This window comes from Salmo trutta, chromosome 3, assembly GCF_901001165.1.
Source record: "Salmo trutta chromosome 3, fSalTru1.1, whole genome shotgun sequence".
Classification (NCBI taxonomy): domain Eukaryota; kingdom Metazoa; phylum Chordata; class Actinopteri; order Salmoniformes; family Salmonidae; genus Salmo; species Salmo trutta.
Genome location: NC_042959.1, coordinates 53,750,129 through 53,777,180, shown reverse-complemented (window position 1 = coordinate 53,777,180; position 27,052 = coordinate 53,750,129). Strand labels below are relative to the sequence as shown.

Sequence of the window (27,052 nt, the reverse complement as noted above, 5' to 3'; positions counted from 1 at the left end):
TTGAAGAATCTCAAATATATTTAGATTTGTTTAACGTTTTTGGGGTTACTACATGATTCCATATGTGTTATTTCATATTTTTGATGTCTTCACTATTATTCTACAATGTAGAAAATAGTAAAAATAAAGAAAAAAACAAACGAGTAGGTGTGTCCAAACTTTTGATTGGTACTGTACGTACACACACACACTCACACTCACACTCAATATTCTTCACACAGTTGGGCATTCCTTCACTCTAGTACACAGCTGGGAGGTGATGCATATGTACACACACGGCTTCTCTCTGTGCTGCACGTGTTGTGTGTGTGTGTGTGTGTGTGTGTGTGTGTGTGTGGGCAGCCTGCCTCTCCTGCCAGAACGTGTTAATCCGCTTGACTGCAGATCCCAATCAGGGCCGAGGGAAGGAAAAGCGAGGGAGGATGAGGGAGATGAATAGCCATGGAGAGGAAGAAGAGGGAATGCCTTTTTTCTTAAACAGCTCAAAGAGGAAGATCTTACCACAGCATGGCTTAAAGACTTTGTCACTTCCCCGATTCAAGGTCACGGTGAGAGGAGCTCCTCACGACACGCGCCACAAAACAGCACTTGACAAGATTCCCCCTAAGTAATTGATTCCAATTAGAACATATAATTGCCCATCACTTTCCAATATGGAGGCTCACCACCAAAAGGGGTTCTGGGTGGGGGCCAGGGCCCTTCGGAACTGTCCTATCACAACGCTGATGGTTCCTTAGGAGGCGGGCCTCCCTCTGTTGCCCTGGCGATGCTCCCTACCTCGGGACTAATCCCATTTTGCCATGTCAACCAAATTCCTGGGATGTCCCCTAAGACCTGTCGTATCCTAATCAGGGCAGGACAGGGTCAATGGGGGCTTCTCCTTATCACGTGGCCTCCAAAGGTCACATGATGCACCATGATTGCCATGGAGACGGTAATTGGTTTAACGATGATGCACCAGGGTGTGATGGTAAATGGGATCAAATCAGATTCCGTTTTTGGTTTTTGTTAAACAGGCACTTAGTCTGCATCATGTTTGTTGTTGTTACTGTCAGGAACATTAATGTAGCAGGGTTGATTATTTAAGAGCAAATGAAAACCACATTTATTTATTCATCACGGCAAGCTAAGTAAATAGTGTGATTTGATGCCTGAGTTAAAATGAATCTCAATATGTTAAAGAGCTTATGCAGCATTATGCCCATTTTACACTGTTAAATGCAACAGGATGCGATTGCTAGGCCTGTGATACAGATCATATGGTCCTCCTCATAGGCATAAGTACACTGTCATCCTATGAGCTGCTATCTGACATCCGGCAGATTCCAGACATCCGGCAGATTCCAGCCACTCAGTTTCCCCGATGCAGCCACGTTAGTGATGTGTTCTTTGGCAGCCCAGTAGTGTAGTAAGCAGAGGCTTTAGTTGTGCTCCATCAGGATGTCCTGGGGGGCACCATGTACCTGAATGCGGGCAACTGCAAATGGGACGTGACATTACATTCTGCCATTGTGGACAAGGGCCCCGGCCCGTACTGCTCAACACATACTTCCATTCTAAAGAGCGAGAGGAGGTAGAATTGGAGAAAAGGAGAGATGGATGGCATTTTGAGAGCAAAAAAAGTAGGATGGGAAGCTGTGGGAATAGGTCAACAGAGGGAGAGCAGGTAAAAAGAAGACGGGTGAGGAGAGAGATGGATAGACAGGAGATGGAGGAAAAGTGAAGGCCGGATAAGAGGAATAAGGAGAGCAGCAAAGGAGAACATGTGGGAGAATAGGAGGCTGACGTGAGAGGACTGTATGGATCGATTATGAGATCCTGAGAGAGAGAAAGATGGAGAAAGAGAAATGAATATAAATGGATAGAGTGGAAGAGAAGAGGGTGAAAGGGGAAGGAAAGCAAGAGATACAGCTGGAGAGGGAGACGAGGACCAAGCGACCACGAGAGAATGAAAGAGAGAGCGAGGGAGAGCAGGAGATAGGACGAGAGTGCCAGAGGGGGAGGGGCAGGGAAGCTCACAGCCCAGCCAGTCACTGTGTGCTGCTCTACAGGGGAATCTTACCCTGGCAACACAATAGAGGGCAGCACTTGAAAGATTGTGCCAGTGGGGGAGAGGTGCGGAGGGACCGGTGAACAGATGGAGCTGACTGAGACAAGCTGATCAGCTGACCGGTGTGTGTGTGTGTGTGTGTGTGTGTGTGTGCCATTATATAGGACTGCCAGGTCCTATTGTCAGGGCAGTTTTGTATTTAGCGATTTTTGTTCTTGTTGACAGTCGGCTGCATATGTCCATGACTACCACGTCCCCCGCACAGACTTTTGTCACATGTTGTCATTGTCAGTTTTTAGCTTTTTAGGTCAGCTCAGACACACAAGGATCATGTTTTCCATGAACAGTGCAGAATAAACAGTATGGTGGCTGAACAGTGTCAGGAAGTTCTAGTGTCTAATTTGATCAGTGCACTGATTTGAATTGATATGCCTGAACAGAGAAATCGGGTACTGATGGAAGAATCATCTCCATGTGGGTGGAATGTGGAATGGATTTCATAATGTGTGTAATAATATGGATATAATATATACTATATATTTTGGATATCATACTTTACATTATGGATAATAGTATTGGCATCACATTTAAAGTGAATTTGATCTGTATTGGGGGGTTTAGCTCAGTAAACCTGGATTTAACTTCACAGTTGGGTAGCTAATGACTGCGTTAGTCTTTTTACGTCTTTTATTCTCTCTGCCTCTCAGCTTGGCATTGAATTTCATGGTATTGAGTCATCCTCACTACACAGAGAACAGTGATCGTCCCTAGTGGGTGTCCTAGAGAACATCCACTTATCTACTAATCAAATCTCCATCAGGCAGCACTCACTGTATGGCAGATAATACAGTCATCTCTCTGCCACATAATACTGTAGATACCCATTTATTTATGTTGCTTTACTTAAAATCACATTCCCCTTTTCCATATACAATAGAACTTAATAGTACATCTGTCGTGTAGAAGAATTTGCCACACTCTAGGTTAGAATTCATTTTGCTAGTGTCGGGGATCTGGTTTGCTGTTTGGTCCAGATCCCACTGGCAAAGCTACTTACAGTAAAGCTTGTTTCCAGAATAATGTCAAAACAAGACCCTTTCCACTGTGCATTAGAGCTGAAATGGCCTCACTGCTCTAGCTCTGTGGCTGGTGGTGTGCTTCCGTCACCACGGTGTGCTTCCGTTTCACCCCCTACCCTTTACCTTTGCTCAATGGCTTTTGTTGGCGTGACGCTTCACACCAATTTAGAGGTGCTCGAATATCCGAGCCGGCAGATGAAAAAACATGTTGATGTGCCCTTAGACAAGGCACTTAACCTTAATTTGCTCCAGGAGCGCCGTACTACTACGGCTGACCCTACATCTATCCGGTGTATGTGACAATAAAATATATACAGTACCAGCCAAAAGTTTGGACACACCTACTCATTCCAGGGTTTTTCTCTATTTTTACTATTTTCTACATTGTAGAATAATAGTGAAGACATCAAAACTATGAAATAACATACCAAAAAAGTGTTAAACAAATCAAAATATATTTTAGATTTTAGATTCTTCAAAGTAGCCACCCTTTGCCTTGATGACAGCTTTGCACACTCTTGGCATTCTCTCAACCAGCTTCATGAGGTAGTCACCTGGAATGCTATTCCCACAGTCTTGAAGGAGTTCCCAAACATGCTGAGTATTTGTTTTCCTTCACTCTGAGGTCCCCAAACCATCTCAATTGGGTTGAGGTTGGGTGATTGTGGAGGCCAGGTCATCTGATGCAGCTCGCCATCACTCTCCTTCTTGGTCAAGTAGCCCTTATACAGCCTGGAGGTGTGTTTTGGGTCATTGTCCTGTTGAAAAACAAGTGATAGACCCGCTAAGCGCAAACCAGATGGGATGGCGTAACACTGCAGAATGCTGTGGTAGCCATGCTGGTTAAGTGTGCCTTGAATTCTAAATAAATCACTGACAGTGTCACCAGCAAAGCACCCCCACACCACCACCTCCATGCTTCACGGTGGGAACCACACATGCGGAGATCATCCGTTCACCTACTCTGCGTCTCACAAAGACACCAACAATTTCAAATTTGGACTCATCAGACCAAAGGACAGACATCCACTGGTCTAATGTCCATTGCTCGTGTTTCTTGGCCCAAGCAAGTCTCTTCTTATTATTGGTGTCCTTTAGTATTGGTTTCTTTGCAGAAATTTTTCCATAAATGGCCAACTCTGAACAGTTGATGCTGATGTGTCTGTTACTTGAACTCTGTGAAGCATTTATTTGGGCTGCAATCTGAGGTGCAGTTAATTTCCGATTTCTGAGGCTGGTAACTCTAATGAACTTGTCCTCTGCAGCAGAGGTAACTCTGGGTTTTCCTTTCCTGTGGCGGTCCTCATGAGAGCCAGTGCGACAAATAGGGCTATCTTCCCACAAAACGCACACAAAACACCAGTCTCAACGTCAACAGTGAAGAGGCGACTCCGGGATGCTGGCCTTCTAGGCAGAGTTCCTCTGTCCAGTGTCTGTGTTCTTTTTCCCATCTTAATCTTTTCTTTTTATTGGCCAGTCTGAGATATAGCTTTTTCTTTGCAACTCTGCCTAGAAGGCCAGCATCCCGGAGTCGCCTCTTCACTGTTGACATTCAGACTGGTGTTTTTAATGAAGCTGCCAGTTGAGGACTTGTGAGGCGTCTGTTTCTCAAAATAAACCGTCTAATGTACTTGTCCTCTTGCTCAGTTGTGCACCGGGGCCTCCCACTCCTCTTTCTATTCTGGTTAGAGCCAGTTTGGGCTGTTCTGTGAAAGGAGTATTGCACAGCATTGTACAAGATCTTCAGTTTCTTGGCAATTTCTTGCTTGGAATAGCCTTCATTTCTCAGAACAAGAATTGACTGACGAGTTTCAGAAGAAAATTATTTGTTTCTGGCCATTTTGAGCCTGTAATCGAACCCACAAATGCTGATGCTCCAGATACTCAACATGTCTAAAGAAGGCCAGTTTTATTGCTTCTTTAATCAGAACAACAGTTTTCAGCTGTGCTAACATAATTGTAAAATGGTTTTCTAATGATCAATTAGCCTTTTTTAAAATTATAAACTTGGATTAGCTAACAAACGCAATGTGCCATTGGAACACAGGAGTGGTGGTTTCTGATAATGGCCCTCTACGCCTATGTAGCTATTCTATAAAAAATTTACGTGTCCAGCTACAATAATCATTTACAACATTAAAATGTCTACACTATTTCTGATCAATCTGATATTTTAATAGACAATACATTTACTTCTTTTTTTAAACAAGGACATTTCTAAGTGGCCCCAAACCTGTGTGTGTGCGCAGTTGAAGTCGGAAGTTTACATACATCTTAGCCAAATACATTTAAACTCAGTTTTTCACAATTCCTGACATTTAATCCTAGTAAAAATTCCCTGTCTTAGGTCAGTTAGGATCACCACTTTATTTTAAGAATGTGAAATGTCATAATAATAGTAGAGAGTGATTTATTTCAGCTTTTATTTATTTCATCACATTCCCAGTGAGTCAGAAGTGTACATACACTCAATTAGTATTTGGTAGCATTGCCTTTAAATTGTTTAACTTGGGTCAAACGTTTCAGGTAGCCTTCCACAATCTTCCCACAATAAGTTGGGTGAATTTTGGCCCATTTCTCCTGACAGAGCTGGTGTAACTGAGTCAGGTTTGTAGGTCTCCTTGCTTGCACACGCTTTTTCAATTCTGCCCGCATATTTTCTATAGGATTGAGGTCAGGGCTCTGTGATGGCCACTTCAATACCTTGACTTTGTTCTCCTTAAGCCATTTTGCCACAACTTTGGAAGTATGCTTGGGGTCATTGTTCATTTGGAAGACCCATTTGCGACCAAACTTTAACTTCCTGACTGATGTCTTGAGATGTTGCTTCAATATATCCACATAATTTGCATGATGCCATCTATTTTGTGAACTGCAGCAAAGCACCCCCACAACATGCTGCCACCCCCGTGCTTCACGGTTGGGATGGTGTTCTTCGGCTTGCAAGCCTCCCCCTTTTTCCTCCTAACATAACGATGGTCATTATGGCCAAACAGTTCTGTTTTTGTTTCATCAGACCAGAGGACATTTCTCCAAAAAGTACGATCTTTGTCACCATGTGCAGTTGCAAATCGTAGTCGGGCTTTTTTATGGCGGATTTGGAGCAGTGGCTTCTTCCTTGCTGAGCGGCCTTTCAGGTTATGTCGATCTAGGACTCGTTTTACTGTGGATATAGACACTTTTGTACCTGTTTCCTCCAGCATCTTCACAAGGTCCTTTGCTGTTGTTCTGGGATTGATTTGCACTTTTCGCACCAAAGTACATTAATCTCTAGGAGACAGAACGCGTCTCCTTCCTGAGCGGTATGACGGCTGCGTGGTCCCATGGTGTTTATACTTGTGTACTATTGTTTGTACAGATGAACGTGATACCTTCAGGCGTTTGGAAATTGCTCCCAAGGATGAACTAGACTTGTGGAGGTCTACAATTTTTTGAGGTCTTGGCTAATTTCTTTTGATTTCCCATGATGTCAAGCAAAGAGGCACTGAGTTTGAAGGTAGGCCTTGAAATACATCCACAGGTACACCTACAATTGACTCAAATTATGTCAATTAGCCTATCAGAAGCTTCTAAAGCCACATAATTTTCTGGAATTTTCCAAGCTGTTTAAAGGCATTCAGCTTAGTGAATGTAAACTTCTGACCCACTGAAATTGTGATACAGTGAATTATAAGTGAAAGCATCTGTCTGTAAACAATTGTTGGAAAAATGACTTGTGTCATGCAGAAAGTAGATGTCCTAACCGATTTGCCAAAGCTATAGTTTGTTAACAAGAAATTTGTGGAGTGGTTGAAAAACTAGTTTTTATGACTCCAACCTAAGTGTATGTAAACTTCCAACATAAGAAAAGTGTTGTTTTAAATGGTTAGTCATTGTCCAGTAATTATTCCTTATTTCAGACATCTTTGTTGATTTGTGTAGAGTAGACCTTTGAAGGTGGTTAGCTTCGAAACTATGGTCATAGATGTTGACCTTCCTGAAATGGATCGATGTTATCTATTATCTGAGGCTCAGAATCATGTTACTGGTCTTGTTCGAATGCCATCGCTGTTCTTTTCTTTATCATTATTAGAATTTAAATGGTGGTACAGTCTGCATAATGGGTGTTGTTGACATAAATGTGTGTGAAAATGAAATGTTTTCCTCCTTCCTCTGCTTCTTCTTCCTCTAACCGCTTCAGACGTTGCGAAAGAAAGGCTTTAATGGTTGCAACAGCCCCGAGCCGGACGGCGACGACTCCATCGACCAAAGCCCGTTAAACGACGACAAGTACCGCAAGAACGAGGACCTGGATATCCTGTTCAAGCGCTATGGCGTGAGTACCATCGTCCTCTCGTCACGTTCTCTAACCTCCCTTTCTCTCCCTCTCTCTCTCTCTCTCTGTTGTGGGAACAAACGGACCAAGGCTCTGAACAAGAAAGAGCACCGGGACTCAGAGAGCCCAGACCCTGAGGAGCCCTTCTCCCTCACCCCCCACACTGAGGAGAAATACAAAAAAATTGACGAGGAGTTTGATAAAATGATGCAGAGCTATAGGCTGTCAGTGAGTACCGTGAGCTGTACTGCAACTGCTGTGTTACCCGGACTGGATTTTACCCAGATCCGGTTGCAGACAGCAACCCAAATACTCACAGAGCACCCCCCCCCCCTCCACTCCCCTCCATTTCCCACCCTCCCCCTCTGATCGTGTGTGCCCGGGCAAGGGCAAGGAGGTTTGGGCGCGGAGCTCAACAGTCTGATTGGAGAGTGGTTGCAGCCAACCATTTAGGAAATAATCGTAAAGGCTTCATAAACATGACATAACCGGTCTCAGGGGTCATTCATAAGCTATTGACAGATTTCATAAAGACTACATAAAAGTGACATATGATGATGCCATAGCAAACGGGGCATAACACATTCAAAGCAATACGTCTCAGTATGCGTTGTCACCCCTTTGAAGAGTGAGAAGAATCGTACAAATGAATGCTTTTCAAGGGCGTTAGTTTTACAGATAAAGTGTGACCATCTAGGTTCGGATAGGCCGTTCCTCATTTTCCAGGGTGTCAGTCAGACACTCTCCAGGGCTGCCTTATAATTGGCTCGCTGCCACGGTTTATCGCCTCTTTTATTCCTCTCTCCGGTGCCAATTTTTTTAGGATTCATTATTTTCCACTAGGGCTCAATAATGTCATTAACGTCAGTTTAATGAGAAGCACTCAATTTACAACCAGGCTTCCTGTCTGATCTGGCCTCCCTATTGGTCACGAGGGATGGGACTTTGTCTATCGAGTTCCCGCCGGGCCAATGTGAAGGACTTTACTGCTCACAGGATGAGCTGAACTGGAGATATACACACCTATCCCTGACTTAAGCCCTGGTTTCTTAGAATGTATTATACAACATGTACTACAATGTATTGCATAATCTGTATTATGTAGGATATTGTCACTAAAACAAAAAACCCAATGTTGCTGGAAAGGTTTTGTTATCCAAAACTGATATTATCACACACCCAATCACTCACTTACATTAAAGCAGCGGTTCAGCAAAAAAGTTGAATGTCTCTCGATCGAATCAATTCAGTGAATACAGCTCATTTAACCAAAGCCGTATCTCCAACACTTTGATGTTTGTGGTGAGCTGAAATAGCTCCTAAAAGCATTTCTGAGTAGAAAGAAGAATAGAATTCAATCTGCCACCCCCTGGAGAGTGTAGCTCCCGCCCTAGTCGATTGTAAGCAATCAAGCCCCCATCCCCCACCTTGCCCGGCACACCTTTCACAGGGCGCACTGTAGCAAACGGAAGCATACAGCACCAATCTCCCTCAACAGCATCATAATCCACCAACATGACAGCTAGGGGGCTGGGATATACACGCTTAATCCCACTCGTACTGCAATCCCCAGAGTCGAGTAGAAGGCGCTAGGGAGCATAGAGAGGCTAGCTATGCCGTCTACAGGCATGTACAGGATTATAAGGCAAGACTGGAACTTGCCAATTGGTGACTCAGCTGATTTAGCTTTTCAGATTTAAGTGATGTTACTTGATATTGTTTGCAATGTTGTGTTTCCTGTTGTTTGTTTGAAATAGGCTGTCACTGTCAAATTTGTACTAAAAAGAGAGACAAATTTTGTTTATTTCTCCGTCTATTGAAGTTATTTTAGAAATCTTTAAATCACTCGTTTCCCTCCTGTATTCCAACAATACTAAGATTAAAGCTGGGCATTATTTTTGTAAAACGATTCAATCTAATTGCATTTTACAGAGTATTCACTCGTGAGATCATCATTGTAGTCAAATGTCAAGGACCTTTAAAGGTCAACGGAACGTTGTTTGAAAGTTGTTTTTGTGGTTTTAATCCATCACTGCTAACAAATAGGATGAGACATTTCCTAAAGTTGAAAGGGAACTTTCAAAGGCTTCTAGGACAAGAGGGAGGGAAGGAAAGTAGGGCATGAGTTTAATTCATTCTGATACCCTCGCATCTAGGAAATCACCAATGTAGCGCTCCGCTGAGAGAAATAGGTTCATTTTTTGTTATGCTGGTGGAGAAGGCCTTGAGCTGCCTTCAACGAACCCACTTAGCCCGAGGAAAAGCTGAAAGACTATTATTTATCCAATATGATTCATTTTAGGGCCTTTGTAATGCCATGTACTTGACACAATGAATGAGCCACTCTACTCTAGTATTAAGATTATGCCCACTGGCAGTTATCTGACCTAACGTAGCAATACCACTGAATAACTTGTTATCCAAGAGACATCTGACCAAATGGCACAGCACAGTTTAGTGTACATCAGTGTAGTATTCAACAGTATTTTAATGGGTGTACGATAAGTGTATGTAGGAAGTGCTGTCCCAGTGCTGTATGCTCCACGTTTCCACACCTCTGCCCCCTCACACTAACCTCACCGCCATCCTTCCATCCCTCCACCCATCCATCTCTCCCTCCTCTCTGCCTGGCCAGTGTGCAGTGCTGTAACCTTCGGCCTTATATTGTAGACTACCTCCCCAGATTCCAGACCTAGCCACCAGCATGCCCAGTAGGCTTACCCATTTGGTCTTTCTCTTTATTTCTCTTTCGCTCTTCATTTTCTCTCCCCTACCCTCTCTCGCGCTTTCTTTCTCTGCCTCTCTCTGTTTCTGGTGCTCTGGGATTTGAGACATCTCTATTATTGTGGAGTCCAAGGCAGATTGGTTTTGTCACCATAGTCCCCTGAACATTGTTGCCATATGCAGCATATTGAGTGAAGTTGTGTACGTGACATGACGCCCTCACGGGTCTTATGGGTCAGAGGAGCTACAGCACTAGTGACAGCCCGGATGCCTTTCTGTCTTTACATTACCTAGCACTGTTGTTGTTCGTAACTAGAACAGGATAATGCAGACACAGACTAATACTCTGTCTACTAAAATGCTATAAAGAAAGGAAAAGTACACACTCCGTCTCCCCACATTGACAAATGGTTTGTCACAAGAATGACAGGACTCTTATCAGATTATGTCAGATACAATACAATACAAAACACACAATACCAAAACAACTTAGTCCTCCCTGCTCCCCTTTCTTCCCCTGTATAACATCACACACACATCCCAGATGTAAACTTGTGGAATACACTGTAGGCTAACGGGAAGGAAGGTCGATATGATGGACAGATGAGAGCATCTTCTTTCTCTCTTTTAAACTGGGTCCCACTCAGCACATACAGTACCAGGCCACGCTTGGCCCATATTCTATATATAGAGGCCCTGCCTGCTTTCTGCCATGATGAGGAACAGGGTGAAATGGGTTACAGGCAGAAGAGTGGACAACCTTGGCCTGGGTCCTGTCTCTGACTAGGACCTGGTGTTGGGCTGGGTCACACGGTAGTATTATTTAGCTGACTCAGGACCTGTCAAAGCTATTTCCTAACTACACTTCTTATACTTTAAGAAAGCACTCCTTGATACTTTAGAGAACGTTTTAGTGGCTAGTTATATACATTTTTAAGGGTAAACGTTTACTTCCAGGTAAAAGTAAGCAAATTAGCAGTCAACTTCTCAGGTAGAGGCTACATATCAAGATACTCAAAGTTCCAAGCTCTGTGCAAAAAACTTTTTTTCCCCAATGGTTTCTCTTCAATTTTCTCTGCAATTAAAGATACTATATGGGGTCATGAGATGTATAATGTGATGTACAATATGACATGTCACCAATAACCAATGCAATAACAATCCCATGTAGCTTTTATGATGTACAATAAATAACCTTGCATGTGATCTGAAAGCAAACACTTTTTCAGCTTCTTATTTCCACAAGTCAGTTGCATGCTAACAAATCCTGTGCGATAGTATGTGTGTGTGTTCTTGTGCATGCACATGCTTCTGAGAGTGTGTGTTTAACATTATACATGTGCCCATCGTGCGTTTACATTTCTAAGCCCCTTTTCCTGTCTCTCCTCCAGTCAGCCGTCCCACAGCCCACTTTCTCCATGCCCGTCACGGTGCCAGTGTCCAATCAGAATGCTCTCCAGTTCAGTAACTCTGGCGGCCTGGTAACCACTTCCTTCGTCACCTCCACCCTCACAGACCCCCGCCTGCTGTCGCCACAGCAACCATCTCTCCAGAGGAACACTGGGTCTCCAGGGTTACCACAACGACCGGCCAGCGCAGGTAAGGAACAGAGTGGACAGTGGTTAATGGTTGACTTCATCACAAGTTCAAGTTTTATTTGTCACATGCACAAGTACAGTGACATACTTAACTTGCCAGCCCTACACAACAGTGCAGTAATATTGAACTAATAATACAAAATAAAAAACAGGAGAAATAAAAAATAAAAGAGGAAGCTATATACAGGTGCAGTGCCAGTACAACATGTGCAGAGATACTGGAGTATTTGAGATGTACTGTACATGTAGGCAGGGATTAGGGGAAAGTGTCTGGTAGCAGGATAAATAATAATAATAAACAGTATGGCATAAGTTGTGTGTGTGCGCAAGAGTGTAAATGAAGGTGTGATAGGAGGTTTATACAAAACATTAAAACCTCTTAGGGATCCCTTAAGCTCGAATCCCGTTACCGGGATAGATTTGACAACATCCGGTGAAAATGCAGAGCGCCAAATTCAAACTACAGAAATATAAATATTTAACATTCATATAAAAAGTGTAATACATCAAAATAAAGCTTAACTTCTTGTTAATCCAGACGCTGTGTCAGATTTCAAAAAGGCTTTACGGCGAAAGCACACCATGCAATTATCTGAGGACAGCGCCCCGCATACAAAAACATGAAAACCATTTTTCAACCAGGCAGGTGCGACACGAAAGTCAGAAATAGCGATATAATAAATGCCTTACCTTTAAAGATCTTCATCTTTTTGCAATCCCAAATGTCTCAGTGAATGGTCGTTTTGTTGGATAAATTCCTTTTTTATATCCCCAAAATGTCAATCTATTTGGCGCGTTTGATTCAGAAATACACTGGTTCCAACTCGCCCAACATGACTACAAAGTATCTTATAAGTTACCGGTAAACTTGGTCCAAACATTTCAAACAACGTTTCTAATCCAACCTCAGGTACCCTAAAATGTAAATAATTGATCAAATTTAAGACCGGATAAACTGTTTCCAATACCGGAGAAAAATAACGAGGAGCGCGCTCTTGTTCACGCGCACCAAAAGACTTGAGTCCATCTTAGTGACACATGGAAAGAATAGGACTACTTCTTCATTTCTCAAAAGAAAAACATCGAACAATTTCTAAAGACTGTTGACGTCTAATGGAAGCCATAGGAACTGCAATCTGGGCCCTAATAAATCAGGTGTCCCATAGAAAAGCATTCGAAAACACAAAGACCTCAAAATTTCCCTGGATGGATTGTGCTCGGGGTTTCACTGCCAAATCAGTTCTGTTATACTCACAGACATTATTTGAACAGTTTTAGAAACGTTAGAGTGTTTTCTATCCAATACCACCATGCATATGCATATCCTAGCTTCTGGGCATGAGTAACAGGCAGTTTACTTTGGGCGCGCTTTTCATCCGGATGTGAAAATACTGCCCCCTAGCCCGAAGAAGTTTTAAGAACACCTGCCCTTTCTATGACAGACTGACCAGGTGAAAACTATGATCCCTTATCGATGTCACTTGTTAAATCCACTTCAATCAGTGTAGATGAAGGGGAGGAGACAAGTTAAAGAAGGATTTTTAAGCCTTGAGACAAGGCGTGTGTATGTGTGCCATACAGAGGGGGAAAGGGCGATATTTAAGTGCCTTTGAACGGGGTATGGTAGGTGGCAGGCACACCGGTTTGTGTCAAGAACTGCAACACTGCAGGGTTGTTCATGCTCAACAGTTTCCCGTGTGTATCAAGAATGGTCCACCACCCAAAGGACATCCAGCCAACTTGACACAACTGTGGGAAGTATTGGAGTCAACATGGGCCAACATCCCTGTGGAATGCTTTCGACACCTTGTAGAGTCCATGCCCAGACGAGTTGTGGCTGTTCTGAGGGAAAAACTGTGGTGCAACTCAATGTTGGGAAGGTGTTCCTAATGTTTGGTATACTCAGTGTACATGTAAACAGGGCTGAAAAGTGTCTGGTAGCAGGAATATATAAATACTTATGGTAATATGCTAATGGTTTATATTTATATTATATAATGGATAAATATGAATGGTAATGGCAATCAATAATCAGTGAACAGCAGCGTAGTGGTAGTAATAGATCTAATCAATAATAATTTTAACAGCAGCGTAGGTGTGAGGGGGGGCAGTAGTTGTTAGCCATTGAACAGTCTTATGGCCAGGGGATATACGTTTTGGTAATTTTTCAGGTCTTTCTCAAACAGCTCCTAGCATGTACGTCCTGGATGGCTGGGAGCTCACCGCCAATGATGCACTTGGCTGTCTGCACCACCCTCTGTAGGGCCTTCCTGACGAGGGTGGTGCAGTTGCCATACCAGACAGTGATACAACCAGTCAGGATGCTCTCGATGGTGCAGCAGTAAAAGTTCCTAAGGATCTGCCAACTCGTTTCACTCTCCTGAGGGAGAAGCAACACTGCCGTTCCGTCTTCACAATTGTGCTGGTGTGAGAGGATCATGTTAAGTCCTCAGTGATGTGGACCCCGAGGAACTTGAAGCTCTTGACCCTCTCCACTGCGGACCCGTCGATGTGGATTGGGGTGTGCACCTGCTCCGGTTTCGAGTAGTCCACGATCAGCTCCTTGGTCTTGCTGACGTTGAGGGAGAGGTTGTTATCTGGGCACCACACTGCCAGGTTTCTGACCTCCTCCATGTAGTCTGTCTCATCGCCGTTAGTGATCAGGCCTACCATCATTGTGTCATCAGCAAACTTGATGATGGAGTTAGTTGTGCGTGGCCACACAGTCATGGGTGAACAGGGAGCACAAGAGGGGGCTAAGCATACACCCCTGGGGGGGGGTCCCCCTGTTAAGGATCAGCGTGGCTTTGGTATTGTTGTCTACTCTTACCACCTGGAGTTTACCTGTCAGGAAGTCCAGGATCTAGGGAGGTGTTCAGTCCCAGGTTCCTGAGCTTGGAGACGAGCTTGGCGGGCACTATGGTGTTGAACGCTGAGCTGTAGTCGATGAACAGCATCAATGTTTTGGATTCAGCATTATTCATGTTCATGTTTTCTTCGCAATTCTTACCATTCACATCAACTCGTATGTGCAACTTGTCCTTTTCAACATGGCCGCTGTCATTTGTTCTTCCCTCCACAGGTGCTCTATTAGGAGGTGAACTGAGCAACTCCAACGGAGGATGCCCGAGCCCTGTTCGTAAGTGACGTCTACTTCTGCTAAAATACCTAGTTGTGTTTGAGTCGTTTTTACATGGCAAATAAGATGATACCGTATACACAGTGAACTGCGTCTCTCTGTTGTACAGTGGGGGAAAAAGTATTTGATCCCCTGCTGATTTTGTACGTTTGCCCACTTACAAAGAAATGATCAGTCTATAATTTTAATAGTAGGTTTATTTGAACAGTGAGAGACAGAATAACAACCAAAAAATCCAGAAAAACGCATGGCAAAAATATTATACAATTATTTGCATTTTAATGAGGGAAATAAGTATTTGACCCCTCTGCAAAACATGACTTAGTACTTGGTGGCAAAACCCTTGTTGGCAATCACAGAGGTCAGATGTTTCTTGTAGTTGGCCACCAGGTTTGCACACATCTCAGGAGGGATTTTGTCCCACTCCTCTTTGCAGATCTTCTCCAAGTCATTAAGGTTTCGAGGCTGGCGTTTGGCAACTCGAACCTTCAGCTTCCTCCACAGATTCTCTACGGGATTAAGGTCTGGAGACTGGCTAGGCCACTCCAGGACCTTAATGTGCTTCTTCTTGAGCCACTCCTTTGTTGCCTTGGCCATGTGTTTTGGGTCATTGTCATGCTGGAATACCCAGCCACGACCCATTTTCAATGCCCTGGCTGAGGGAAGGAGGTTCTCACCCACGATTTGACGGTACATGGCCCTGTCCATCGTCCCTTTGATGCGGTGAAGTTGTCCTGTCCCCTTAGCAGAAAAACACCCCCAAAGCATAATGTTTCCACCTCCATGTTTGACGGTGGAGATGGTGTTCTTGGGGTCATAGGCAGCATTCCTCCTCCTCCAAACACGGCGAGTTGAGTTGATGTCAAAGAGCTCCATTTTGGTCTCATCTGACCACAACACTTTCACCAGTTGTCCTCTGAGTCATTCAGATGTTCATTAGCAGACTTCAGACGGGCATGTATATGTATTCTTGAGCAGGGGGACCTTGCGGGCGCTGCAGGATTTCAGTCCTTCACGGCGTAGTGTGTTACCAATTGTTTTCTTGGTGACTATGGTCCCAGCTGCCTTGAAATCATTGACAAGATCCTCCCGTGTAGTTCTGGGCTGATTCCTCACCGTTCTCATGATCATGGCAACTCCACGAGGTGAGATCTTGCATGGAGCCCCAGGCCGAGGGATATTGACAGTTGTTTTGTGTTTCTTCCATTTGCGAATAATCGCACCAAATGTTGTCACCTTCTTACCAAGCTGCTTGGCGATGGTTTTGTAGCCCATTCCAGCCTTGTGTAGGTCTACAATCTTGTCCCTGACATCCTTGGAGAGCTCTTTGGTCTTGGCCATGGTGGAGAGTTTGGAATCTGATTGATTGATTGCTTCTGTGGACAGGTGTCTTTTTATACAGTTAACAAATTGAGATTAGGAGCACTCCCTTTAAGAATGTGCTCCTAATCTCAGCTCGTTACCTGTATAAAAGACACCTGGGAGCCAGAAATCTTTCTGATTGAGAGGGGGTCAAATACTTATTTCCCTCATTAAAATGCAAATCAATTTATAACATTTTTGACATGTGTTTTTCTGGATATTTTTGTTGTTATTCTGTCTCTCACTGTTCAAATAAACCTACCATTACAATTATAGACTCATCCTTTCTTTGTCAGTGGGCAAACGTACAAAATCAGCAGGGGATCAAATACATTTTTCCCCCCACTGTAGCTGTGACAATCGATTATTAGCTTGTTATTTTTTACCCTTCATGGCTTTCCTTGACGTGATGGGAGTTGTGAGTTATAGTAAAGCATAAAAGGTATATGGATTACACTTTGGGACAGACTCCACTGTTTGATGGAAGAGAAAAAGATGTCAGGATAGCTGGTCAATGGCAACCGCCACAAACACTGACACTGGCACTCATGTACTCAAACACACACATACACACACACACACCTGTTGGCCAGCGACAGCTGAGGGTCACAGGAAAGCCGCTTGTAAATAGCCCAGGGGGTTGATGGGAAAGAGAACGAGAGAGAATGAAAGACTGAGGAAAAAAGGGAGAAAGAGAGGTGTAGAGAGAGACCTGAATGACATGAACACTCTGGCCTAGCATCTTCACCGTCTCCTCACCCCCCCCCTTCTTCTGTCTCCCCTGACCCAGCTTTCTCCCTCCCTCTCTCTGTCCTTCTCTCCCTCTATCGCAGCTGTTGCTCCATGCCCCCCCCCTTCCACACACACACACTCCAATCCCCCGTGGTTCAAACTGTACCTTGTCTTGGCAGAGCCGTCTCCTCAGAGGTGACTTTGACACCGGCCAGAGCCTCACTTCTAATTTAATTCCTCAAGGCATACAGTCATCGGTAGATGACAATATTATCAGATATTGTGCTACAACATCTTCCTCAAAAGTGAATGGCTGTATTATTGTATAGAGAAGAATATGTTTTTCTATTTGTGACTAAGGCACTGAGCAACAAATCTTTTGTGAGCATAGGTTCGGCTTTCACATTGATATCAATGAAAGACTCGTATGACAATGAGTTACACAATCCTATCTCAAGTTTCAGAATCAGACCCAAGTCACAAAGTCATGGAACATGGACCACAGTAGTCACGATGCCTTTCTCTCTCTAAACCGGGGTTGTCTCAGTAACCCTCCAGTGCAGTAAACAGTTCGGTGGTCCCAAGACGCAGCTCAAGTGACTCACCCTGCTAGCCCGCTGTCTCTCTCTCTCTTCCCCCTCCTCCCTCCACATCCCGTCCTCCTCCCCCTCGCTCTGTCGTTCTCAGCTGTTGAACACAGACCCAGGCTCTGGGCTCAGGGAATGTCACCATTGACGTCACCCGGCATTCCTGAGATTCCCACGCCCGGCACTGGGTAATAGGAGTAGAGCCTGGGAGAGAGAGCACACACACACTCACAGGTATACACTAAAACGCATATGTTGATGCATACATACAACACATAAACACTTAGAAACATACATGAACATGTACTTACACAAACGCATGCATGGATAAACCTTCACACAGACACATAATGAGTGTGAATTCTTACACACTAGAGCCCTGTTGTTCAAAGAGCCCAGGGCCTGGGGCCAACATCCGACTAACACATGTTCTTTCTCCTCCTTCATCTCCCTCTGTTGCTGGGGTAGATGAGTGAGCGTCCAGTTTCTTAGAGGAAGGACTGAGCGAGTGTCTGTCTGCTAGGTCAGGTACAACGCAAAAAGCCCTGTTCGCCCTGTTCCACTTTTGCCTCGGCTGTGCAAAATACAGCCGAGGCAAAATATTCCCATCCCAAAACACCTCGGTACAAAGTAACCTTCACTGGCTGCCCAGAGTTCTCTATCCAGTTGTGAATGGCAAGAGCAAAATTATGGTAACTGTTACGTATTTGTATGTTTGATGGAAGTAGTGTGTTATTGATACTGCTGACACAAATGAGTCTGGCGCAAACATCATTCTGTCCTTGCCACCCGTCAGTGTGTACGTTTGTGTGCGCGCGCGTGTGTGTGTGTGTGTGTGTGTGTGTGTGTGTGTGTGTGTCTGAACTGAAGTATGTGTGACTGAGATGAAACGGTGTCACATGCTGGTAGCATCTGGGACACGTCATGGAGCAACTTTTATCTGCTATCGCAGAACCCTGCCCAGCTCTAGGGAGTGTGTGTGTGTGTGTGTGTGTGTGCGTGCGTAGTTGTGCGTCTGACTGTGTGCCCTCCCACAGTATGTGTGCATGTCTCTTTGTATATATCGCTCTCTCTCTTTCTCTCTGTCTCTCTCTCTCTCTCTGTCTGTGTGTGTCTACTGTCTGTGTTTGCCTGGTTGTGTTCCTGACAGTGCTTGGAAAGTCCCCCGCTCCCCTATCCACACAGTGAGCCTGTCTTTCTTTGAGTCAACGGCTCCTTTTAACCAAGTAAGGGGAAATCAGGCTGAGGTTCTGTCCCATGGCAAGAAGGAATGCTGTTGTCTGAGTAGCTTGATGCTGTCCCAGATTAACACTGCTCACCATTGAGCCGTTCGATGGATAGACCTTCATAATGAGTGAAACCAAAACGAAGCGTACGTCGTTTGATTTGTAAACGAATTAAAATATTAGAGGCATTTATTAGTTTTTTAAAATTGTGTCTTATGAGACAACAACACATCAGGAGGTTGGAATGTCTTGAGTAATAACAAAAGGTTGTTTCTCTTAGGGATGTGTCACATGACGTAACCTGAAGGGGACTGTCTGAATGTTGACATAGGGATGCCGTAGGGTTGACATAGGAGTGACATTGCTCCTGTAGTGAAAAGCTATTAGGTTTTGTCAGTAGTGTTAGTGTAATGCGTGAAAGGGTCAAACGAGTAATGTTTACGGATTCATACTAATATTCACAGCGTTACAGTTGTCCTACAGTAAGTGATAGGCATACACACACCACACAAACACTCCATCCATTCCTTAACACCATATTAATATCTCCTCTCCGTCTCCCTCTCAACCAGCGAACGGCTACATCAGTGCCAGGGCCTCCCCCGGCCTCCTCTCCATCTCCAACGGCAACAGCCTGGGGAAAGTAGTCCTGGCCAAGTCTCCACCTCCGCCCAGCCCTCAGATGGTGAACAGCCGCAAGCCTGATCTCCGGGTCATCACCTCCCAGAGCGGCAAGAGCCTGATGCAGCTGGTGAGCCACAGAGAGATCCACTATGGGAGCCCTACTGGCCAAAACTGAGTCTGTTGTTTTCTCACATTGATAAATGCTTCATTGGTGTCCTGCCAGTCACAAAACAATGGGGTGATGAATCTTTATGAATCTCTATTCCTTCTGAGATAAACATTTAATACCAAAACGAAGCGTATGCTGTTTGATTTGTAAGCGGTTGAAGTATGAGAGGTATTTATTTATTATTGTGTCTTGTGACTCAACTCAACACATTTTAGGAGGTTGGGATGTCTACAGTAACAACAAAGTTTTGTTTCTGAGTGGTGTCACTCGGAAGCTCACATTTTTCTACAAAACAGATGCTGAGTCATTATTAGTTTATAAAGCAATTGAACAATTAATAGGACAGCAATTATAGTAAGATTAAATTCAAAGGTTGATTTTGGCACGCACTGAGTGCGGCTTTAGACTGTGCTAAAGAAGGATTGACGTCAAAATGCATCCATGCATCTCGTCATAATTGCCGTTCTGAATTTCATATTTTTGTGAGTGTGGTGAAATACCCCACCAGACGCTGATCTGAGTTCAGTTTTGCATTTTCCCTTAATGAGCCCAATGGTTAAGGATTGGGGGCTGATCCTGGATCAGCAGGTTAGTACAGAGCTGTAACCCGTGTTCTCTGTCCTACTGCCCCCTGCAGACCGATGAGGAGCTGGAGTTGGTGAGTGAGGTGAATAGAAACTCCTCCTAGACTTGACTGTGGTTGCTGTGTCAACACTGTGGTCTCACAGGCATGAGTGTCATACTGGTATACTGTCGTGGTATACTGTCGTACTGGTATATTAGTAGATAATTAGTATACAGTATTTACAGTGTAGTATTAGTCGAATAAGAGCACAGTACAATGTACAGTACCAGTCAAAATTTTGGACACCTACTCATTCCAGAGTTTTTGTTTATTTAAAAAAAAAATCTACATTGTAGAATAATAATGAAGGCATCAAAACTATAAAATAGCACATGGAATCATGTAGTAACCAAAAAAGTGTTAAACAAATCAAAATATATTTTAGGTTCTTCAAAGTAGCCACCGTTTGCCTTGATGACAGCTTTGCACACTCTTGGCATTCTCTCAACCAGCTTCATGAGGAATGCTTTTCCAACAGTCTTGAAGGAGTTCCCACATATGCTGAGCACTTGTTGGCTGCTTTTCCTTCACTCTGCGGTCCAACTCATCCCAAACCATCTCAATTGGGTTGAGGTTGGGTGATTGTGGAGGCCAGGTCATCTGATGCAGCTCGCCATCACTCACCTTCTTGGTCAAATAGCCCTTACACAGCCTGGAGGTGTGTTTTGGGTCATTGTACTGTTGAAAAACAAATGATAGTCCTACTAAACGCGAACCAGATGGGATGGCGTAACACTGCAGAAATGCTGTGGTAGCCATGCTGGTTAAGTGTGCCTTTTTTTTTTAAATTCGAAATAAATCACAGACTGTGTCAACACCATAATATGTTCTTGTTCTATTACCAAATAGGGCTGTCTTCTGTATACCACCCCTACCTTGTCACAACACAACTGATTGGCTCAAACGCATTAAGAAGGCAAGAAATTACACAAATTAACTTTTAACAAGGCACACCTGTTAATTGAAATGCATTCCAGGTAACTACATCATGAAGCTGGTTGATAAAATGCCAAGAGTGTGCAAAGCCGTCATCAAGGCAAAGGGTGGCTACTTTGAATAATCTCAAATATATTTTGATTTGTTTAAAAAAATTTGCTCACTACATACTTCCATATGCGTTATTTAATAGTTCTGATGTATTCACTGTTATTCTACAATGTAGAAAATGGTAAAAAAAAATAAACCCTTGAATGAGTAGGTGTGTCCAAACTTTTGACTGGTACTGTATGTTCTAGAATAGTGTGTATGCATACTATGTGTGGTAAATCCAAAATGGAGGTAAAGCTCTCTGTGAATGCATTGTATGTATCTTGGCATGTGCATGGGTCAACTCCATGTGTGTGTAATCCATGTCGGGTTGGACAGGAGGTCATTGTGTATAGGCTACAGTACTCTCTGGAGTGTGTGTATCCATTGACTAGGACAAACTGTTTACAAGGTGACACCAATGGCACAATGACCTCCACCCCTGGAGCGTCTGAGCCCCGACTCACACACTTATCACCACGCACCAACACACACACAAACACAATCACTTTGTCGCTCACTCTGGTTGTTCTGCCCGATGCATGCCTCTCAATCAATCCGCATGATTCTCCATTTGAGTGGAACACTTCCTAACACCCCCACCAACTGTTCTTTCACGTGGCCGTGAATGTTGGTGTTTCCGTGTCATAGAGAAGTCATGAACCGTACAGGCCAGGATGTTCCCGCCTTCGTTTCTATTTGATACTGTTAGTGAATGTCATGGTACTGCGTGGGCACAAACCTTTTGGTTTAAAATAAGTCTTTACTTCCTGTGTCCTGCTGTTCAAGCGTCTTTCCTGTGTCCTCTGTCTTCCCAGAATGCTCAGCGGTTAGGTGGTTCTCAAGGGAACCTGTCCACGCCAGTGGTTTCCGTGGCGACGCCCAGTCTCCTAGCCCCCTTCTCCGCCATGCAGACGGCCTACAACACTGGTGAGTAAAAGAGGAAAAGGGTACTCTCTGTTCACGGGCAAAGCTTGCAGAATATGGGAATTGGACACACACTGTATGTCTGTAGTTTGTCTTAAAGCAAGTGTATTAGGACCAGTGGGTGACAAACACAATGGTGAATACTTTCGATGAGTTTATTCAGTTATTCTCTTTTTGTCAGTCTGCTCTGTAATTACCCAAATTGGCAAAGGCAGAAAAGAACACAATTTACCACTGTAAGTGAATCCTATGCATATTCACTTTGATCAATGTGTGAGTATTTCTTTCTCTCTCCCTCTCTCGCCCTCCCTCTCTTCCCCTCCCTCCCCCTCAGAGTACCAGCTGACAAGTGCAGATCTCACAGCGCTCCAGACATTCACGCCATCAGGGCTGCTGCCTAGCAACATGTCCACCTGGCAACAGCAACCAGCAGTATCCCAGCAGCAGCAGCAACAACAACAGCAGCAGCAACAACAACAGCAGCAGCAGCAGCAGCAACAACAACAACAGATCAGCTTGGCGTCACTCAGTAACTTGGTGTAAGTACACTTCCCCGGTCACCCTATTGTATAAGTGTAGCTAGCTGCACCCTAAACCAGTGGTATTCAAAGTCGGGGTCACGACCCCTAGTGGGCCCCCCTATATTTAAAAAAATAATAATAATACAGTTAAGAGTACAGATTATTGTATGAAACAATATACAAAAACAATTATTAAGTAAATGTATTTATTGGTTTCTTTTCATGTTAATAAGAGCAGAAAATGCAATTCATTGAAGGTGGTGTCATTCGATTTTAACATTGTGTCGTTAGATTTGGGTTGGGAGGGGGGAAATTCATGGGGGGAAAAATGGGGTCACCAGAAAATAAAGCTGAAAAAATTGGGTCCCCGCTGAAAAAGTTTGAATAGCACTGCCCTAAACCGATATCTGCGTCCTTCAGTTAAAGGGAATTAACCCAAAACTTTCCCCATACTATGTGACCAATCATTGAGTAGTAACTCCTCACCCATGCCATACAGACTATCCCTCTGTACTTACCTGTTCTATAGCCCATAGACCCGTAAACACACATGCACTTACTGTCTGCACACAATTTCATCAGCAAGTCTGACTTACTAAATTAAGCATTTTTCCTCAAGAGCAGCATAGCATGGTTGCTAGCTACAAAACAGACCCAAACTGTGAACACCTCAGACACCTCACACCTCACACCTCAGACCGTCACTGGTATCCACTTGCTATAGTATAGTATGCATCAGAGGAGGCTGGTGGGAGGAGCTATAGGAGGACAGGCTCATTGTAATGGCTGGAATGGAATATATCAAACATATGGAAAACCACGTTTGTCTCCGTTTCATTGATTCCATTCTAGCCATTACAATGAGCCGTCCTTCTATAACTCTTCCCACCAACCACCTCTGGTATGCATGTACCTCCACTTTCAGTTTGAGGATGTCTGAGAAGCTGACCTAAACTCCCTCTCCCTTAATTAACATCTCCCCACGTGGATACAAGATCGCTTTAGGTTTAGGTGTGCATTGACCACCTGCTGTAGGCTAATGCTAGCTAGTGACCGTCATTAGCCATCAGCTTTGTCTCGTTACTAGCATTGTTAGAGCCAAATGCAGGTTTCTGTGATTGTGGCGGCTAGGCTAGCCGCGGGGTAGCTGTATGTAACCGCCTGTTTGTTCTCCCCCTCTTGTCCACAGCATGTGGGGCGCAGAGAAACAGAACGGGGAGATGGCTAACTGCATCTCCAATTTCGCTGCTAACCTGAGGTGAACGAATTAGCATCTAGCGCTACATGTGTGGTTATCGTCATGCCGTATCAAATTAAGTTTGTGCGGCTCTCAGGTTGGGTTCAATTCATAAGAACATAATGAAGGTATAACAGTTTAGATTTCATGTAACTTACACTGTAAAACATTATTTATTTGTTTCCCCTTTTTCTCCCCAATTACATGATATCCAATTGGTAGTTAGTCTTGTCCTATCGCTGCAACTCCCATATGGTCTCAGGAGAGGCGAAGGTCGAGAACCATGCGTTCTCTGAAACACAACGCGCCAAGCCGCACTGCTTCTTGACACACTGCTCGATAAACCCGGAAGCCAGCCGCACCAATGTGTCACAGGAAACACCTGGTGACTGTGTCCGCGTGCATGCGCCCAGCCCGCCACAGGAGTCGCTAGAGCACGATGGGACAAGGACATCCCGGCCGGCCAAACCCACCCCTAACCCGGACGACGCTGGGCCAATTGTACGCCGCCTCATGGGTCTCCCGGCCGGCTGCGACACAGCCATGTATCGAACCCAGATCTGCGTCTTTCCTCCTTCTTTTATATCTTGTTTGTGAGGCTTTGAGTGTTGGAACCAAAGAGAGAAATATGCAGGAATATGGCAGACGCCCAACGCTGTGTGTGTCAGTCTCACAGGACAGCATTGACACACACCAAGAATGAGTAGTGTAGTCCTCCTTTTTTTGTCTTGAAGCACAGGTCTATTAATCTCTCTCACTTGGATGGCCTGACAGTAAGATCAATAGTCAGATTTCACTCATCCATACTTCATATAGATCAGTGAAACTGCTTCTTCAAAGTAACGCACTTGATCAAACCGTTCTCATTTTGCCCTGAAGAGCATGTTCCACCCACGATTTGTTCTCTCACACAAGCGTTTGATTACATAGGCTATACGTACAGTCCCACTGTTTTTGTTATTTATTCCCTTGCACGGTAGCTGCAGTGAGCAGACACTTCCAATCAAAGGTGATTGACGGTTTTTCACTGCAAGCCTCGCGTTCTCTGTCAGCCCTGGTTACCCGCCGTGGGAAGCAAGGGGGAAATGATTTCTGCCGGGTTTTTTTTCTCCACTTCCTTCTCTTGCACTGAGTGGCCAATCATTCCAGAGCCTCCTGTAAAGACTCACTGCAACTAGCGTGCACCTGTTGACTAGCACACCAATCTAAATGTTAATGCTGTGTCAAGGGCATCCCGCTAGCCTTCCCGCGGTGACTTGTTTATTGAATCGTTTTCCACACGTCAATTGCTGCCTTCAGCCTTGCAGGATGTGTTGGCCTCTGTGTTTGAGGAACCCAGCTGATGCATTCAGGAGAGAAAGGGTCTGAATTGAGGAGTTTTAAGGGGTTTTGGAGAAATGGTTCCTGTTTAGGGAACATGTCTGTCCTTGCATTAAGGACATGTCCTTTTGCATTGGAGAAATGGTGCACACACACACACACACACACACACACACACACACACACACACACACACACACACACACACAACTCACTACCTCAGTATGTTGCTATCTGTCTATCACTATTAACTCACTCTCTGTCTGTGTCTCTTCCTTTCAATATATCTCTTTCTCTGCGTCTGTCTCTCTCTCTCTGCGTCTGTCTCTCTCTCTCTGCGTCTGTCTCTCTCTCTCTGCGTCTGTCTCTCTCTCTCTGCGTCTGTCTCTCTCTCTCTGCGTCTGTCTCTCTCTCTCTGCGTCTGTCTCTCTCTCGCTGCGTCTGTCTCTCTCTCTCTGCGTCTGTCTCTCTCTCTCTGCGTCTGTCTCTCTCTCTGCGTCTGTCTCTCTCTCTGCGTCTGTCTCTCTCTCTCTCTGCGTCTGTCTCTCTCTCTCTGCGTCTGTCTCTCTCTCTCTCTGCGTCTGTCTCTCTCTCTCTGCGTCTGTCTCTCTCTCTCTGCGTCTGTCTCTCTCTCTCTCTGCGTCTGTCTCTCTCTCTCTGCGTCTGTCTCTCTCTCTCTGCGTCAGTCTCTCTCTCTCTGCGCGTCTGTCTCTCTGCGCGTCTGTCTCTCTCTCTGCGCGTCTGTCTCTCTGCTCGTCTGTCTCTCTGCACGTCTGTCTCTCTCTCTCTCTGCGTCTGTCTCTCTCTCTCTCTCTCTGCGTCTGTTTCTCTCTCTCTCTCTCTCTCTCTGCGTCTGTCTCTCTCTCTCTCTCTCTCTGCGTCTGTCTCTCTCTCTCTCTCTCTCTGCGTCTGTCTCTCTCTCTCTGCGTCTGTCTCTCTCTCTCTGCATCTGTCTCTCTCTCTGCGTCTGTCTCTCTCTCTCTCTCTGCGTCTGTCTCTCTCTCTCTCTGCGTCTGTCTACTCTCTCTCTCTCTGCGTCTGTCTCTCTCTCTCTCTCTGCGTCTGTCTCTCTCTCTCTCTCTGCGTCTGTCTCTTTCTCTCTCTCTCTCTGCGTCTGTCTCTTTCTCTCTCTCTCTCTCTCTGCGTCTGTCTCTCTCTCTCTCTCTCTGCGTCTGTCTCTCTCTCTCTCTCTGCGTCTGTCTCTCTCTCTCTCTGCGTCTGTCTCTCTCTCTGCGTCTGTCTCTCTCTCTGCGTCTGTCTCTCTCTCTGCGTCTGTCTCTCTCTCTGCGTCTGTCTCTCTGTCTCTCTCTGCGTCTGTCTCTCTCTCTGTCTCTCTGCATCTGTCTCTCTCTCTGTCTCTCTGCATCTGTCTCTCTCTCTGTCTCTCTCTCTCTGCATCTGTCTCTCTCTCTCTGCGTCTGTCTCTCTCTCTCTCTGCGTCTGTCTCTCTCTCTCTCTCTCTCTGCGTCTGTCTCTCTCTGCGTCTGTCTGTCTCTCTCTCTCTCTGCGTCTGTCTGTCTCTCTCTGCGTCTGTCTGTCTCTCTCTGCGTCTGTCTGCGTCTGTCTGTCTCTCTCTCTCTCTGCGTCTGTCTGTCTCTCTCTGCGTCTGTCTGTCTCTCTCTGCGTCTGTCTGTCTCTCTCTGCGTCTGTCTCTCTCTGCGTCTGTCTCTCTCTCTCTGCGTCTGTCTCTCTCTCTCTGCGTCTGTCTCTCTCTCTCTGCGTCTGTCTCTCTGTCTCTCTCTCTGCGTCTGTCTCTCTGTCTCTCTCTCTACGTCTGTCTCTCTCTCTGCG

At 44.9% G+C, this 27,052-nt stretch overlaps 1 protein-coding gene across 8 annotated transcripts in view; it reads left to right on the top strand.

The window, feature by feature from the left end:
• LOC115178754 (myocyte-specific enhancer factor 2D homolog) overlaps positions 1-27,052 on the top strand; it is a 73,833-nt gene that overhangs the window by 37,779 nt on the left and 9,002 nt on the right. For 3 of the 8 annotated variants that reach the window (XM_029740084.1, XM_029740039.1, XM_029740048.1), the window contains exons 4-11: positions 7,535-7,672; positions 11,560-11,767; positions 14,849-14,905; positions 19,385-19,563; positions 20,243-20,272; positions 22,075-22,186; positions 22,518-22,722; positions 23,894-23,962. In XM_029740084.1, coding sequence (XP_029595944.1) covers positions 7,535-7,672; positions 11,560-11,767; positions 14,849-14,905; positions 19,385-19,563; positions 20,243-20,272; positions 22,075-22,186; positions 22,518-22,722; positions 23,894-23,962 — 998 coding nt within the window. Of the gene's footprint in view, positions 1-7,309; positions 7,445-7,534; positions 7,673-11,559; positions 11,768-14,848; positions 14,906-19,384; positions 19,564-20,242; positions 20,273-22,074; positions 22,187-22,517; positions 22,723-23,893; positions 23,963-27,052 lie in introns of all 8 variants that reach the window. The other 5 variants (XM_029740065.1, XM_029740055.1, XM_029740075.1 and 2 more) reach the window with 5 other exon arrangements.